The 18,050-nt window shown below is 42.6% G+C and overlaps 1 protein-coding gene across 2 annotated transcripts in view; it reads right to left on the minus strand.

The window, feature by feature from the left end:
- Positions 1-14,562: 14,562 nt before the first annotated feature.
- PRKCQ (protein kinase C theta) overlaps positions 14,563-18,050 on the minus strand; it is a 59,406-nt gene continuing 55,918 nt past the window's right edge. For both annotated transcript variants that reach the window (XM_051795225.1, XM_051795224.1), the window contains 3 exons: positions 17,254-17,442; positions 16,577-16,705; positions 14,563-15,944 (listed from right to left, as the gene is read on the minus strand). In XM_051795225.1, coding sequence (XP_051651185.1) covers positions 15,789-15,944; positions 16,577-16,705; positions 17,254-17,442 — 474 coding nt within the window. In that variant the 3' untranslated portion in view covers positions 14,563-15,788. The remainder of the gene's footprint in view (positions 15,945-16,576; positions 16,706-17,253; positions 17,443-18,050) is intronic.

Here is an 18,050-nt window from a genome sequence, read left to right on the forward strand (position 1 = left end):
ACAGATTCTTTTGGAGAAGCTTTTCTCTTCCCCCTTCAGTATTCTGTGAACCCCTGAGGTTCTTATAGGTCAAAAGTAGAGATACAGAGTAATCTGGCAACACAAATATGTTTATTGACTTGCCATGAACAGGAACATTCATCATGTCTGTATGGTTGTCTCCATACCAAGAAATTAAACAGCAAGGGACCTGAATTGCAATGGTTTCATTACTAGAATGATTATTTTTTTTTAATTAAATTCTTTCTGGCTGGAAATCTTCCAGAAAATTCCCACCACCCAAAATTAGTATGGGTCAGAGGGCAATTCAAAAGTCAGTTTTGATGGGAGCTTTCCTGGAGGGGAAAGAGTTGCACCTGATGGACAAGAACAGGTTGTCACATGGGACCTCAGGACCACAGGAAGAGCCCTGAGCATGGTGATTTTCCTTGTAGGTACTCTCCCTTTTCTGTTTATTAATTTTGTTTTCAATGGGTCCAGAAGTCGAATGGAGCGCAAAGAAAAAGAAAAGGAGAGAAGAAATCAGAGAACAGGACTGTTAAGTCTTACTTATCTAGAAAAGGAGGAAGAAAATGAAGACTGAAATAATTCCTTTACCCAAATTTGTTTCAATGCAGTGTCTGGGGTGCTAATTTTATGGGTACACTGCACAACATGAAGTCTGTTGATTTCTTAAGTCTGGGCTATGTCCCAAATTCAGCTCAGGTGCCTGAACTTTAATTACTTTTTCCTCTTGACTTTACAGGATGGCAGAGTCTTTTAGACTTGTTTTTTAGGTGGTTGTAATCACTTACCAGTGATTTCACACTGGAAGTACAATAGCCAGTGACTGAATTAGTGTTTGACTTATAGGAGAAAATAATTATCCAAGTGATTGAAGTTAAGCTCAGGATCAGGGTGTTGTCTGGAACTGGAGTCATAGTCCTGGCATTTCCTCATGGGTTTAAGTCACATGCATAGCTGGGATTCTCCTTGTTTTTTCTGCCTTGCGTGGGAGCTGCTATGGATGATAGAAGGAAGAGTGAAAGTAATAATTTATCAAAGCTTTGTCCTGCAGGTTTATTCAGGTAAAGAAGAAAAGTAGTTAGGATCATGGTTTGGTTAGGCTTGGAAGGGATCTTAAAGATATCTGGTTCCAACACCCCTGCCATGGGCAGGGACACCTTCCACTATCCCAGGTTACTCAAAGCCATACCTGGACTTGAACACTTCCAGGGATGGGGCATCCACAACTTCTCTGGGCAACCTGTGCCAGTTCCTCATCACCTTTGTAATAAAGAATTTATTCCTAATATCTCATCTAAACCTACCCAAGTTCTTGTTTTAAATGGAAAATGGAAAAAAAAAAAAAGAAATCTTCCCTCTCCTTTGTGAGCCAGAGACCAACAGCACTGAGGGAAAGGACATGATTTGTTTCCCTGGGAATGTGTGACAGAAGTACAAAGTAAAAGGTGAAAAATTGAGGCAAAAAATGCTCTTTTTCTGTGGACTCATCCCTTTAACCCCCAGGACCTGCTGGACTTGGTCTGTCTCCTCACATCATTTTAATCACAAATATTACCTTCCCATCAAAGGACACCAGCTGGACCATCCCATCCTTATGTGCTGGTTGTAACCACATCAGTGACCAAGGAGCTCCTTCTTCCCCAAACAGATGCTTTTGTCAAATGCTCTGGAATTGGAGAGGTGTGATCACAATGGTGTTAAACTGGAATTAGTCTAATTTCACATCATGGGCAAAAATCACCCACCGCCCCTGTCCTGGCTGCTACCTGTCAGTCCTTTCTTTCCTTAATCAGTAAGGTACAGACACAACAGCTTTTTGAGGAGAAGAAGGCGACTGCAGATGGGTATTGCTGGATCTGTCCTTTCCTATGCAAAGGGTTTAAGGAAGGAACTATTTAGAGCCAGTACAGTAGCACCAAATATGGTTAAGAGTAGTCTCTTTGAAGTCTTTCTCTGAAATTTTACTGGAAATTGGTTGATTATGAGCCAACTCTGTCTTGGAGAGCCTTCTTTCATGCCATTGTTTAGGTTTGAACTTGTCTGTTCTTTATTTTTGCATCTGACTCAACTATACAAAAGGGTGATCTACTTGCAATGTGTTTTTCTCTTTCAGAAAAAAACCCCTCTGTGAACTATGAAAAAAAAGGCTGGTGCCATTGCCATGGGAATAAGTGGTTGTAGTTACAAGGAAGAGGACTTCTGAGAAAATAGGACATTTCTCTGGCACACAAAAACTAAAAAGTTTGTAAGAACTTTTCTTCAAGTCCAGATTCCAGAGCCGTAGGGACCTTCCCCTGTTAACGACCTCAGACTCACAACGAGCAAACCTCTGCAATTTTAGCTTGCTTTATACTTTTTAAAAATTTATTTCATTCTCTTCTCAATCTGAGGAGAACAACTTACAGGAGAGACAAAATCCACAGATGAAAGTACAGCTGTACAAAGCCACAAATCACTATCCAACAAGAGAAGTTTACTGTGGAGTAAACTTACTTATGAGTCCAGGTTTGCCTCTGTGCTCAGACAGGGCTGCAAATAAAACTGAGGGGTTTGAGTAACTAAACACAGGGAATTCATTATATCTAAACAAAACACACAGTTATTCCTGGAAATAGAGTGTTCCCTTTAACCAGAAGAGGTGTTAGTTCCAGTTTTTGTCTAAGGAGGGCTGCCTGGAAGTGAAGAACGTTATGGACCCAGAACCAGTGAGTGAAGGGAAGATTTACAGCGAGACCATCACCCAACCAGCCTAATAAAGTACAAATTAAGACAGATGTTGCAAAAGAATAAGCTGCACAGATCAATGATGAGATGGCTGCTCAAAGTCTGTGCACAGACAATTCTTGAATAGAAGATGCTATGATTATTTTCTTCCTTCCCATTATTTTGGTTTTTCAACTGGTTCCAGAGCTCCAGCATCCAGATGCTGGATATACAGCTCTGGAGCTTCTGTCCTTGCATTTGTTAGTTACTGTGTATGGAAAAGTGAAAAACATTATTTCTTACATTCCAGTCATGTCTAGAGAGTCCATCCAAGTCTCTTCTTAGTTTTTACAGACATGGAGAGACTAGATCTGTGCCGGAGAGCTTAGGGTAATTACATTCTGCCATGTCATCTAAGGTGTCTTCAGGTTTCCAGTTTCCACTTAAAGGAAGTATCTCAATACTCTGAAAATATAAAGTGATGAGTTACAGTCTGATATTGAAATTCTATCTAAATACATAAACCCAGTCTTTCTAAGCAGATGGTATCTCTGAAGGCTTTGAAACACTACTGGGAAACACTGGGCACATGGGCTTAGGAGAACTTGGGGCTGTCTAACCCTGTCTTGAGCGACTTTGATACTGTTTTTATCTGGGGGCCTGGATATCTAGAGGGTTCAGGGATGGGTTCTGTGGGTCACAGGGTCTTCCATTGTCTAAGCAGGGCTGGAAACACATCTTCAACAAGCCAGCCATGCCTGGGGAAGGCAAGACACACGAGAATGGTTGTGGCTCACAGGAAGTCAGATGGCATTTTGAGCTCTCATGTATGTCTCCTTCAGTGAACTGAAACCTGTCTGTGCTCCCTGTGCACCCCTAAGTTGTCAGTTCTGTTGCTTTTCCATCACTGCACATGCTTTCCTGCTAGTCTTTGATTTTCTCTGCATCTTCAGAATTTGTTTACAGACATCCACATTCAATGAGATTAAAAGAAAATAATGAATAATTCATTTGAACGAAGAATTGAACTGCAGTGACCTTTATGTTAATAAAAGTGCCCCTTTCCTCTGTGCAAACGCTTTAGCCCTTGCAAAGAGGGGAATTCACTGCATCTGTTGAATTCACAAGTGGCTTTTTTTTTTGTTTTGTTTCTGTTTGTTTTGTTTTAAATAACTGCCTAATAGCTGGAACTGGCATTGTGTTCCTCCTGCTGACTCACTGGTTTCCAAAAGCTCTGCGATGAGTGTGACATCTTTAAACACCACAGAATATACTGTTTCCTTTCAACCAGGCATAATCTGCAGTGATTCAACTCATGTAAAAGAACCATGTGGGCAGGAGTATCCCAGCGGGACACAGTCACCTTCCATACCTCCAGCCTCTGTGCCTTGCACCCGACATGCTGTTGCCATTCTAATGCTACTTTTACTATGGCAATCCATGAAAAGGTTTTGCCTTTGTTTCGAAAAATCATGTAATGAGAGTGGAATTTGGCTGAGGCAAACGGGTCCACGCTCGTTAAAGCGGATAATTCCAATCCTTGCCTCTACCAGGATGTGGAGTGTACTGGCACTGACTACAAAGTGGTTGTTTAAGGGGTGTCACCCACAGGGGCCTGGACAGGTTGGAGAGGTGGATCTATGCAAACCTCGTGAAGCTCAAAAGGGCCAAGTACAAGGCCCTGAACCTGGGTCCAGGCAACCCCAAGCACAAATACAACCTGGGTGGAGAATTGATCGAGAGCAGCCCTGAGGAGAAGGGTTTGGAGGTGTTGGTGGATGAGAAGCTTGACATGATCGGGCAGTGCACGCTCACAGCCCAAGAAAGCTCTACCATGTCCCAGGCTGCAGCACAAGAAGTGGGACCAGCAGGTCAAGGAAGGGGATTGTCCCTCTTTACTCTGCCTTCGTGAGACCTCACCTGCAGTGCTGCATCCAGCTCTGGGGCCCAGAACATAGGAAGGACATGGAGTTGCTGGAGCAAGTCCAGAGGAAGTCACAGAAATTCTCCAAGGGCTGGAGACCCTCTGCTCTGGAGCCAGGCTGGGAAAGCTGGGGGTGTTCACCTGGAGAAGAGAAGGCTCCAGGGAGATATGAGAGCCCCTTCCAGTGCCTAAAGGGGCTCTGAGAGAGTTGGAGAGGGACTTGGGACAAGGGGATGGAGTGACAGGACAAGGGGAATGATGTGACAGGACAAGGGGAATGGCTTTACTCTGAAAGAGGGTAGATTTAAATTAGATATTAGGAAAAACATGTGAGGGTGGTGAAGCACAGGCACAGGTTGCCCAGAGAAGCTGTGGCTGCCCCATCCCTGAAAGTGTCCAGCACCAGGTTGGACAGGGCTTGGAGCAACCTGGTCTAGTGGAAGGTGTCCCTGCCCATGGCAGGGGGTTGGAACAAGTTGATCTTTAAGCTCCCCATCAACATAAATCATTCTAAGACTCTAAGATTCTATATCGGGTACCCTTTGTAGGGTAGGACATTATTTGGAGTTATGAAAGAGTGAAAGGCCAAAAATCCATACATTAAAACATCCCTATATCACTGCCTAGCAAAAAGTATCTAGATCTGAGCATTGTGCAAGGATGGGTATTCAGGGAGAGCAGAGGCTTATTTTATGATTCTTCTATTTGACGTCTAATTTAGGGGAAGTCTCTTCACTGTGGTCAACATCAGTTCCTCGTCTGGAAAATGAGGACAGTATTGTGTCATTTTTTTTTGTGCACTTAGACCAAACTCTTCAAGAAGGAGGTTATTTCTCCTCTGTGCATCTCTAGAATTGAACACAAGAGGGCTTTTCTTCTGGGTGAGATTTCAAGATAGCGCTGTAAAAGAAAGGATCTGTGAGTTTTCTTGTGTTTGTGTGCAAAATCTTTTTATTTGCTTTTTGGAGACTGTTTGAATGTTTACTTGTAAGAATGTCTGCAGAAAGTTAAGTTGTCAGGAGAATTGGTGAGAATAAATATTCATGAGAATACTCTCGCTGCAAATGCTTTTGTGGCCATCTGTAAAAGCTTTTTTATTATTCAAACAATGCTGAGCTTTTTGCAGACAATTTGCCAACAAAAAAAAAAAAGGAAAGGGCTTTTTTTCCCCTTTTTTTTTTTCGTTTTTTAAGAGGCAGCTGATGCTGTAGTGGCAAAGTCATCATCTCTGATGTGTGATTTAATATCCAGCATGGGACACAAACAGCCAGGAAGGAGTAATGAGAACACTACTGTCAAGCTATCAGAGAGATATAAATATGTTTAAACCGACTATTTTGAATGGAGAACAAATTAGTATAACTACCACCTGTTTGTGAATAATTAAGGCAAACAAACAAAATATTTTCAATATATCAAATAACTTGTTTATAGCAGCAATTCTCTTTAATGTTGGTGTGATGCCTTGGTGTTGTTACACAGGAACCTTCTGCTCAAAAGGAAAATTCTTAATTGTGGGAATTTTCTTTTTTATTGACGTGAATCAGGAGTAACACAAACAACTTTTCTTTTACTGGTCTTTTCATCCAACGTCTGTGTTTTCCATTTTCATGTTAGCAGATGATCTCCAAAGTGCTATGGCTCTGTACTTACCACACCTGCTTTTTAAGGAAGACTGGCGATCTCTTTTTCCATAGGAAAGGAAGTGTGCAGAGATAATACTTGCCCTTTGCTAAGATCACCCTGTGGCAATTCTGGAAAGTGGGATTTTATCCAATTCTCTTCTGTATTGCCATTGTCACAAAACCATATTCTCTGTTGATTATCCCATTCTTTCTTTTTTTTTTAAAGTTTGAAGCTGAAAGGGAGGAAAAGTTGTGAGGATCCCTTTGTTCTCAGAATTTTTCCCTGGACAAGGACTTCTCACCATGATTAGACAGATGTTTGTGCACATGAGGGCCATTGATCTGACCCAGTCATCAGATTTCTCATTATATTTTCTTCCTATTCCACAAGTGTTTCGCTAAAAATGATTAAAACATTTGATGTGCTGTTAAACTCCACATTATCCTTCAGCAAGCGAGTTCCACAAGTGAGTTATTCATTGCATACAAAGTTATATCCATTTTTTTAAATTGTTTTGCTTATAAGCACTGTAAGAATTTTTGCTTCCCTGCACTCATCTGTATTCCAGCCTGCCAATACTCCTAGGCTGTGGCTTCTGCTGAAAGTCCTGGAGTCAGATATTTAATTAATAATAATAGTCAGATAATTAACCTTCTGCATTGGAAGGGTGAATCTCCTTTAAAAGTCAAGTCTTTGGTATCTCTTGCTTTTTCTTTAAATGGAGATTTTCCCAGAGCACCTTGAATCTGTAGAGAAATTCCAGCTGAAATCATCCCAACAGAATCCATTCAGGGTATTTCAATTTTTCTGAAATCAGCTGTTGAAAACTTTGGAGAAGTCATAGGAGCAAAGGAGGGAGTTTCCTCCTGGTTCGTTGCACCAGGGTGGGAAGAAACCAGGGAGCTACTCCACGGTGCTCAGCCCTGCATTGTGGATGGAAATTAGGGCTCAGGAGAAGAAGGCAGTAAGATCCCAGCATATTTCCTTCTGCAAGCAGCAGTGATGAACACTTGAGGGAAGCAATGTCCTTCCAGAGGAGTCATCTCCAGCATTCCAGGGGACAGGAACAGCCCTGCCATCAGTGTGGGTGCAGAGGTGCACCATGTTCTTGTGCACCTGCTCGAGTGTCTGTGAACATGGCTGTGATGCTGAAACACCTCTTGGTTGTTGGTTGAGCTGGAGCTGAAACAGGTTCCTGTGAAAATAACAGGGAATCCACCCACAGGAAAATTCTGTTTTCTCCCAAACAAATTATTTGCAAGACCATTTTTTTTTTCAGATAAAATATCCCATTCCCCATTTTGAGCTATTATTATAATTTTGAACACTTCTCATGGGGTGACTCAATCTCTGCTGCAGATTTTGTCCTGATTCTGATTGATCAGCACAGACATGGATCAGAAAAAAATACGGCATTTACAGGAGGAACAGCAGCCCAAGCTCAAAATCATTTTTATTTCTCCAAATCTCCTCTTTGATGCCTACCCTTAGAATTTTAATCTATTTTTTATGCTTCACATGACCATTTGGAGTCACTACCATTGGGAGTAGCTGTGTGGTTCACGGATGGAGGAACAGAAGAATTTTGAGCATGGACTTCACAACCCTCTTAGTTCTGAAGGCCTTTATACATATCAAACATGAACCAAAATCAATAAGGATACATTTCATCCATAGCTTCATACCATGCCCTGCCCTAGACCCCAACTGGAATGTCACACACAGCAGTGAGTTTGGGCCCAGACTCTGAATTTATGATGAAAAATAAATTTCCCTCCCCACTCAGAACAAAACAGGCTGGCACTTTGCAGCTCCTGTCCTCCTGCTCTCTCTCCCCCATCAATTCTCTTTTCCCTTTCACACATCAGCTGCAAACATCTCATTTGGCTGGGATGCTGAAGGCAGGCTCATCTCTAGCAGTTCCAGACTGTTAATTCAATCAGCTCTTACATCAGCACTAACATAAGGAAGCAAAAAAGGCTCTTGAATTTCATCACCTTGTTAAAAAACTCGGATGGATTTCTGGAAGGATTATTCGATTTGCTTCACTAGGTTTCATAAAGGTTTGTACACAGCATTTAAACTATTATTATTTACTTTTAACAAGCTATTTATGTCCTACTCTCAATTGCCTAATCAATACTGCTCTCCCATCTGTTCCAAGATCCTGACATCAGCACACTTCAATTCTCTGCTGAGTGAGTAAAAAGGAAGGAATAATTTAAACACAGTGAGTGAATGAGAGAAAAAGAGCCCAAAAGAGACTGATATAAACTAAACCTCCGTGTCCAAAGGTGGCCAGGCATGCAGGAATTGTGGATTCAAGTCCTAAACTTGAATTGAGGACATTGCTGAGAACATTGGAGGAAGATGCTATGACTCACAGCAGATTAAAGTGATTTCTTTCACTGACAAGAAGAATATTTTGATATTCATTAAAGCTACTTGAATGAGTGTTATTTAAAAATAATTAGTTGAGGCTAGTTTTTTTTGATTTTGCCCTTGAGCAGGCCAAGGGGCTTCACTTGGGCCTCTCCAGGTGCACAACCGGCACAAAATAAGTTCTGAAATAATTCTGCTCCAGGGGCAGGCTAGAGTGTTTTAAGTTTCTCTGACAGTAATAATTAGTCCTTAGTGACGGTAGAGGGAGCTGAGGTTGTGCTTGTTCAAGTGCAAACATCTACTCTGTATACTCTAGTACGTACACAAATCACAGATCTGGTTTCTACAGCACTTATTTTCATGTTCCCTGCACTGCAAGTGTGTCCCAGCCACAGCATTGGCTCAGTCTTTGTATTAGTTTTACAGGCATCTGAAGAGTGTTTCATTTGACTTGTTTGTTGATCCCTATTTGGGATGGGATCAACCTCCCTCTGCTGATCATGTGGACAATCCTCATGTCTTGTTGAGCTGGACCCTTGGTGGACCAGGTTAATGGCTGGACTCCAGGATGTTCGAGGTCTTTTCCAATCTAAATGATCCTGTGATTCTATGATCCCTACAGCTAAGGTCAGATGAGAGAAATAAGCCTCGGTGCTAACATGGAAAATAAGATTCCAAGGACTTAACATTAAACTCAGGTCTACAGACCCTGAAGAAAAAGGATCTTCTCCACATTAAGCAAGGTTTGTGTTGCCTGCAGAGGCACACCAAATAAAAACGCTGTCCAGAGTTCTCCTCTGATCAAGGTCACTCTGTAGCAGCAGAAGAAGCACAAGCAATCCAAAGACACTGATCAAATGAACAGACAGACCTTTGGGTCCCGTTTCCTGGAGTAAATGGGCATAAATCTGTGTGGTAAGATGTGGTGGAAAGCTGCCTCCATCTGAGTGCTTGTTACTTCTTCTGAATACAAAAAGCTTGATCACAGTTTCACCACTATTCAGTGCCAGTGTTTGGTGAGCACTAATGGCAAGGAAGAAATGTGTATTTCAGGGAGTGACACCACAACATTCAGACTTTTTAATTTCTTTATACCAAGAACAAATGCAACTTTTTCTCTTGCAGTGGTCCTTTGCTGCCCTAGCCTGTATCTTGAATTTTGACTTAAAATTCTGACAGACTTTGGGTGCAGGAGATCTTATTATTCCTTATAGTCCTGCTCTGAGAAAGAACTACATCACAGTTCCCCAGAGCTCCATGGGAGACCCTCCGTTTGGAATAGGGGAAGTGCTTCAAGATGGTTGTTGCTGCTAAAAACAGTGTGTTGGGCTGATAGAGCTGTCTCCTTTTAGTGGTTAGTCCACATAAGTCTGTGAAAGCGTTGCAGCTTTACAGACAAGGCATTTAATTGAAATATTAAGGCATTTAGCCCTCCTTTCAGAAGGTTCAAGCCCTGCTTTGAGTGTTTTTCAGCAAAAGATGCTGTGGCTCTTTTGTGGAGATTTTCTATTTATTCCTTTCTTTTTAGTACACCCAAGGAAAAAGAAGCATGTGTATGATTTGGTGTGAAGACAGCCCAGCACAAAGAAACAACTGGTATTCCTCTTTCCATCTGAATGCCAGTGTCACTGGATCTCCTGAAGAAGTAAAACACATTATTAAGTTTTAACATCTTTCAAAAAAAAGGTCATCTGGTGTTACTGCTTACTCCTACCTCACTATCTCAAAATGCTACTCTGGGCTGGGATTTATTATCTTTATGATAACTGTGTGTTCCATTTTCCCCACTTTGTCAGGTTTTTTTACTCTTTTCATTCTGCTTAGTATGACCAGAACTGAGTTGATTTGCTGGGTGGATTATTGTTCCTTTTGAATGAGGGTTGCTATTTTGTCCCTTTTCTCCACCGTTTTGGCCCCATGACATTTTTGGGGTGGGAAGGAGGGAGGCAATGAGAGGTTATATATTGAACAATTTCACCCTGCTGGAAAATACCAATAGCTTAAAATAAATATACTCTCCGAGATATCACATTATCCTGCTGAGCTCATGTACAGCAGAGATAAAATGGCTTTTTTTTTTTTAGAACTGATTTTTCTTTCTCCACCAGCTGAATGGAATATCAAAACACACCATTTAAAGTAACTGTTAGAAAAAAGCTTATACACAATGCTATCAACAGAAGGGAGCTGAAAATTAAATGGAAATTATTACCAGAGAACTCATTTCCTTTGCTACTGAGAGGCTAACAGCAACAATAAAATAGAATTTAGAAGTGAAAGCTGAGATTCTTCCTTTGATGTCTGAATATTTTCTGCTTATGTTCCTCTAAAATAAAAGGCCACATTATAAATTAAATGTGATACTTAATTTTTATTTTCTCTCCACTCAAACAGTATGTTTCCTCTAGGTGATTATTAAAATAATGATTCACCTCCCCAGCTGCTGTAGACTGGCAGGTTTTTGTTTAGGCAGCAGAGCAGCATGGGTTGAGTGATTGCTGGGTCCCAGACAGGCAGAATCCAGTTGCCTCTTGGAACAGAGGTTAAGAGGGGTTTTTAATTTAACAGTGAAAACGTAAAATGAGAAAGAGCTGGTGCCCTTAACCTTCATCTTAACTGAACATTTCCTATGATGTATCTCCTGTGATTGAATCATATAATCACAGAATGGTTTGTGATGGAAAGGACCTTAAAGATCATCTCATTCCAACCCCTACCATGGGCAGGGATGTCACCCACCAGGTTGCTCCAAGCCCCATCCCATGGCCCCAACACTTCCAGGGACGGGGCAGCCACAGTTTCTCTGGGCAAACCTCTGCCAGGGCCTCACCACTCTCTGAGTAGAAAAAAATTCTTCCTAACATCTGATTTAAACCTTCCCTCTTTTAGTTTAAAGCTTTTCCCCCTTTAAAGCAAAGACAATTCTCAAAAGACCATAAATACTGATCTTGGTGCCTCTCTGGTTATCACTGCTTTAGTATGGGAAAGGGAACATGCTTGTCAATGGGAGGGGGAATGCAGGGTCCTCTGGTCCACCTCACTGAGGATGTACCAGAAGGATGGAGGATTTTCTTCATGAAGTTCCTTTAGCAACTACAGAAAACATGTTGATAATTAATTTTTGATGTTTTCTTCGTACAAGACTCAGCTGGTTGAGTGCAGGTACTTGCTGGAGGGTGAACTCAACCACCATGCTTGATTCTGCTGTGCATGGGGAGGTATCCACTGCTATTAGGGGTGTTTTTGGGTAACAGGGCTGTGGGATGAGCCACAGGTTGTAGGACAGACCCACATTTAGTGAAAGGATAACCAAGGCTGTCTCAACGAGGCTGGGTGACTAAAGGCATCCCTATGCCATAGACAGCCCAATTAAAATATTTGAATCAGGACCCAAGTCCAAATTCAGAGTAGAAATACGTGGATTTCTAGGGGAGGTGTGGCAGCTCTGTGCTACCCAGGAGGCAGGATCAGAGCCATTCATCTGTTCTAGTCTCAGGCTCCAAAAATCCCCTGCTTCAGCTACAGAGGAAACTCTAGGATGGTGCTGGTGGCTTTGAAGGAGAACAGTGGAGTTCTAATTGAAACAAATGAAGGGAAGTGTTGTTTAAGATTCCACTAACCTGTACCCCTCTCTTCTTCCTTACTTTCCTTTTCTGTGCTTGTTTCATCTTCCACGACTCAATGATGTTTTTGTTTCCCTTTACTTTTATTGTTCAATTATGTCTTTGTGTATATAAACACTGAGGTGATATAGAGAAAAAAGGACTCCATGGCTCCTGTTACCAAACATAGAACAGACTCCATCATGTCAGGTACAGTCACTGAGCTGTTCAGGACTCCTGCGTTGTCACCAGCGCCAGGCACAGAAGAGCAAAAAATAAATTATTTCCTCTATTCACCAGCTCTGCATGTGCTGTGATGTACCAAAGATAAAACTTCTGTGTCTTCTGTGAGGCAGCAAGACTGGGGAAGGAGCAGTTGGGTGATGGGGACTCCCAAAACTTGAGCTGAAGCAGGTGATGCTGGAGATCAGCCCCTGATGTTTGCTGGTGCCACGGTCCTACGGTAGTGGTGGGGCTCCAGAACAGGACTGAGCCTTCAGCAAACGAATAACCAAACCTGGCAAGCCTATTTACCATGTCATAAAATAAACATTTTGTGGAGGAGGAGACAGGAAAAAAAAAAAAGAAAGAAGAAAAGAAAAGATGGGTATGGAGGTGCCAAGTTCAGCCATGGCAAAGGAGCATCTCTCGTGAGTACCTGGGCTCCTGCTCATTTCCGTGAGGGTGTTTGGCTCTCAGCCCTCACTGACTGTTATCTCTCAATCTCTGCCACCACAGGAAAGCGTTTCCTGCTTCCCACGTCACTCTCAAACCCCGCAGGCACAGCTGGGAGGGTGCTGAGGCTGTGGCACCACTGCGAGCACGATGGTGGTGGTTTGTACCCACCTCTCCCCATCTCCCTCCCCCATCCTCACTGGGTTTGTTTGGTTTTTAAGCTGAAGACACCCTGCAGAGAGAAGCAGGTGCTTCTTCTTGTGGTTTGCATCAAAAACCCTACAGGCAGCCTAACTTTGGCAGTTACTCAACGTGCTCCTTTACAAGCCACTCTTAGGTTTGGCTGCTTTAGCTATACAGGGCCACAGCTGGAGTGCAGAGAGCCTTGCCTCTGGTCAGAGAGGTGTTAAAACCTGGTGATCTTCAGTTACTTAACCAGAAAAGGTGATTCAGTGCCCTTCTTCTTTAGTCTGTGCTTTTGAGGTGTCCCTGCACTGGTGTCAAGCACAAACTGCTGCTCCATTGCAAAGGGAACATTCCTATCAGTCATTTAGCATGGGACACTGCCAGCCTTCAAATGCCTTGAAATGCAGCCTCTAGTCTGGATCAGGCCATCCAGCCTCCATCAGAATGGACTTGAGTCATGGACACACTCATGTGGGCAGAGTCAGGCCCTCCCAGGACTTGGCTGATCCAGCCTCATTCAGGTATCAGAGGAAGATGTCCTGAGTCACCCTCTAATAGTAACGACATCTGCACACCCCCTCTGAAACCCCTTTGAGATACCAGACCCCACTGACAGACCTGTCACCTTCTGGTAGTGAAAAGGAACATTTTATTCTCTTTTTGGATACCTTTGCACAGTGCCCAATCTTTTCTTTTAGATACTGCTCTATGCAGCAGTTGCAGTTGTTCAAATGTTTGTTGCTCCTGTATATTTATGGGTTGAAATTCCCCTGGGGAACATTCCCCAGACAGCACAGAACCATTTTAATGGCTTTTCTAAGCACCTCTGTTCTTTGTCCCTATTTAATCACATCAGTGTCCATTTTTCAATTGTACACAACGTTCTATTAAACTGTACAAACAGCACTGGCATTTAAAAAATTCATGTTAACCATTCTAATTAAACATGATGACCTGCTACACAAACTGTGAGCACAGATGCCCCCTGTGTTTCATACAGCACAAACAAGGATTTCATCAGAGTCACTGGACTGAAACTTTCCCAGGGCACTCTGGTCTTCTTGTTGACTTCAGGCACTTCAGCTCTTGTTCCTGCAGGATTTGGTGCCTGCAGTCGCTGTGAGTGATATCACAGCACTGCCTGCAAGGCTGCATTTATCCTGTAGGGAGGTCCAAGTTGACAGCCTGGTCCAGCAGAGTCAAAAAGGCACTTCTGAAGCAAACCTGATTTTGGGATAACTCATCTTCTAGAGCTGTTCTTCTCTGTGGACTGGAGGGGTTGATGCAATGAAGCACCAAATGTTTGCTCTTCAGCTAGAGCCTAACACCAACCTGGGTGACTGCCTAAGTCTAAGCTATTACAGAATCCTCTTTTTAGGTTTTGACTTAATTTTGACCCAGTATTTAAGGGGTATCTCAGTGACAAGCAGTAACTGGGCAATTCTACAGCTCTCCAACTTCAGAAAAAAGTGCATCTTTATTTAAAAGGATCCCATGGCAAAAGGATCACAGAAAAGACTTTTTTTTAACCCAACTACTTTTCCACAGACTGTAAAGGGATAGAGCACAAAGCAAAATGTCATGAGATGAAGGCAAGGACCACCCTCACCTGATGTGCTGTCCTGCTCTCTGACTGTTGGGTGCAGTTCATTGATCTGTGCCCACGTTGCCAAAGAGTTGGGGTATCATTTAGAGCAACAGAAAGCAAATCAGTCTTTGCAGGGACTGGTTAGTATCTCTCAAGTAAAATACCCCAAACCTGAGCCTGGAACACCAGTTTTATGATGCTTAAACAATGTTTCGAGGAAACATCTTCCACTTTTCTCATGCAGTTTTAGGATAAAAACCCAGAAATCCCAGTCCAGATTTTGCCCTGATTTTGGCAAGGAGAGTTAAAGCTTAAAACGTGGTTCTTGAGGCATTCTGCAACTTCCCATCCTTCCTGTTCTACTGCTAAATGTAAACCACTGGTTTTCTGTATTGATTTTAGCACTTTCCGTGGCAATGATCCTCCTTTGGGGTTGATTCCTTAGTTCCAGTGCCTCCAATTAAGATGTACGGATATTGGAATGGGCACCTGCAAAGTCTCTTTGTCTCAGGAGAGCAAAATTGAATCCTAACACCTTGTGAACAGTATTTTTAAAGTGTGTAGGGAATAAAATACTTCTTCAAAACTGTGCACACATGCACAGTTCTGCACATGTACACGTGTAGGTCAACAAAGCATCCAACCTGAAGTCTTCCCAGGTACCTCCAGGCCTTGAGCAAACCACTTTTCCTTCAGAAGAAGGTGGGTCTAGGTGAGAGTTGCAGAAATGGGCACTGACATCACCAGAAGCTCAAATATATTCTTTTTTTTTTTTACATAGAAGCCCGTTGGCTGCATGTACAAGTAGTGGGGAACAGGTTTTGGCAGCTCCTCATTTTCAGATGCTCTCAACTTCAATAACATTGGGAAGAGAGAGAAGAGAGACCGAATGATACCACAAAGAAACTTTACCATTAAGGAAGAGTGGCTGGCATCTGCTACAGACTGGACTAAGCTGGAAGCCTCCAGGCATGGTACAAACTTTCACTGAGGTGTGTTTTTCTGGAGGGTTCTTGATAAAAATAACGATGCAGAGTCTTCAGTTGACAAAGTGCTACTCAAACCATTGCAGAAAATTCCTTCAGTAAGGCAGATCTCAGGAAAATATTTTCTCCATTTTAGGGTTCACGAAGGAGAAGTTGCTGAACATATTTTGGTCCATGCTGTTAATCAGCGCTCTGTCGGCACAGGACAGTCTAGGTTTTTCATTTAGAAATTCCTTGTCAAAGTTGCTACAGTCACTTGGAGATTTCTTCAAGAAAAGGAAAAAAAAATGATGTCAAACCACTAATATTGAGATTTTCATTACAATGATACTGGCCCTATCAGGCTGCTTACATGGGCTCAGCTTATCTAGTCAGGAGCTAGTAAATATAAATATCATGTGGGAAGCACTGAGCCTGTGATCCATGAATTCTGCCAGGCAGGGATGTTAGAGTTTTACAACACATCAGACTGGACCCATCAATTAAATGACACTTGTGAAAGAATGATGCTCTTTTCAAATTAAATTATATTACTGTTATTTATAGGACCTTAATAGTTTAATAGGACAGTTACTAAAAGTCAGGATTATTCTAACTTAGCCAACCACCCAGTTACCTGAACTGCTTTCCCTTCTGCATTGCAATGGAAGATAATCCCTACAGAATGGGGTGAAGTTACATGGTTAAGGCAAGGTGTTATGAGACATCCAGACCCCTGCTCTGGTAACTGAGAATGTGATGGGTAATTTATGGTTTCTCAGGTGTGGACATGCCAGACCTGGGCTTACAGCCATCACAGAGCAGTATTGTGATGATCAGGTCAGGCAGCTCAGCCACTAGAAGTACATAGTCTAGAAGAACATGGGATGGATGGAACAGGAAGAAGATATATCCTCACCACTCTTGGTTTGAAAGGAGGCTCCATCCTTCTTTCTTCTAAAGCTTCCCAGTTGATTTCCCGGAAAAAGGCATGCTGGCGGATGTTCCCTCTTGCTCCCAGTCTCCTCTCAGGTTCTCTCACAAAAAGCTAGAATGTTGATTCCATAGGTTAAATTCTGTGCTGATAATGCAAGCATTAAAGAGGGTGGAATATGTAATTATCGCGTCAGTGCAATGAGAACAGCCCATAATGGAGAAAATGTGGTTTTTTTTCCCAAAGCAAGGCAATTTCTTGATTGGTATGAAGATGATCACTATCTCTAATCCTGACAGAAGTACAGGTTGACTGTGCAGAAAGATGGTAGTGTGTGTCCCAGAAATAGATGTTCAACATCTCAGTCTGCTGTAACCCTTAGTTAACCCGCCTCGTACCTTAGAGATTACTCTGCAATAAAACTGACCTCTGCTGGTATCTGGAACCCTGTGAGGAGCCATATCATAACTCAGGAGCAAGAGGACATACAGACGGCCTTATGACTTAGGTGAGGTGCAGTTTGAGGCCCACAGAAAAGACAGTGAGTCTCTCTGGTCCTATCACACTGAGTTTGTTTTTCTGTGCAACAGTTGAAGATGCACAAACCAAAGGTGACAATTCTGGCAAAAAAAGGCTTTCATTCCCTGTGTGGTTATTCTTACCTTCACCAAAATGTCCTTTGCATCCTTGTCAAGCCAGCGAGGGTAGAAGGGGTTATCCATACGGATAGACTGGAAAAGCTCCTCTTCATCTTGGCCATGGAAAGGGGATTGGCCGATAAGCATCTCATACAGGAGGACACCAAAGGACCACCAGTCAACGGAGGTGTTGTACTTCTGCCCCAGCAGGATCTGCCCAAAAACAGGAGGGACAAAGGCTGAAGGAAAATGTCTGACATGAGTATTTCAGCTTCAGAAGGGTGGCCAGACCATGACCTTCCAACAGCTGCTTTACACTGAGTGAGATGGCAGAGGTGCCTGCAGGAGCCAGAACATCTGCCAGAGGTGAAGGGGCTGTGGTTTGAGGAGCTCCAAGTTGCAGCCACACCTGGGAGCCAAAACAGTCCTTCTCACTACAAATAAGGTTGCATGTAACTCTTAAGTTACTTGAACAAATCTTTGGCTACCAGAGACATCTCAAAACATAAAAAGCGAGGCAACTAATTTTTTTTGCCTGCTCTCCAGATTATCCCAGGGGTTCAAATCAGGCTTGTGCTGTCCAAGAAGACAAATGGTTAGGCATTATAATTTTGGAACGGATTCAACTCACAAAAAACTGAATTTTAAATTACAAAAGCTGCAGTGTAAGGGTACTTCAGGACCATCAGTCAGTTGAAATGGTGTGAATCTATCCCAGCGAAATCTTCCCCAGGAAAACCAGGAAATTGGTTGCTGATCTGCCCTCTTGAGACAAACTGAGTTATAAGTAAAGGAATGGGAATTTGCCCTCAGTCAGTCCC

This window comes from Manacus candei, unplaced genomic scaffold (assembly GCF_025592945.1).
Source record: "Manacus candei isolate 608988 ecotype Guabito, Panama unplaced genomic scaffold, ASM2559294v1 h1tg000042l, whole genome shotgun sequence".
Lineage (NCBI taxonomy): Eukaryota > Metazoa > Chordata > Aves > Passeriformes > Pipridae > Manacus > Manacus candei.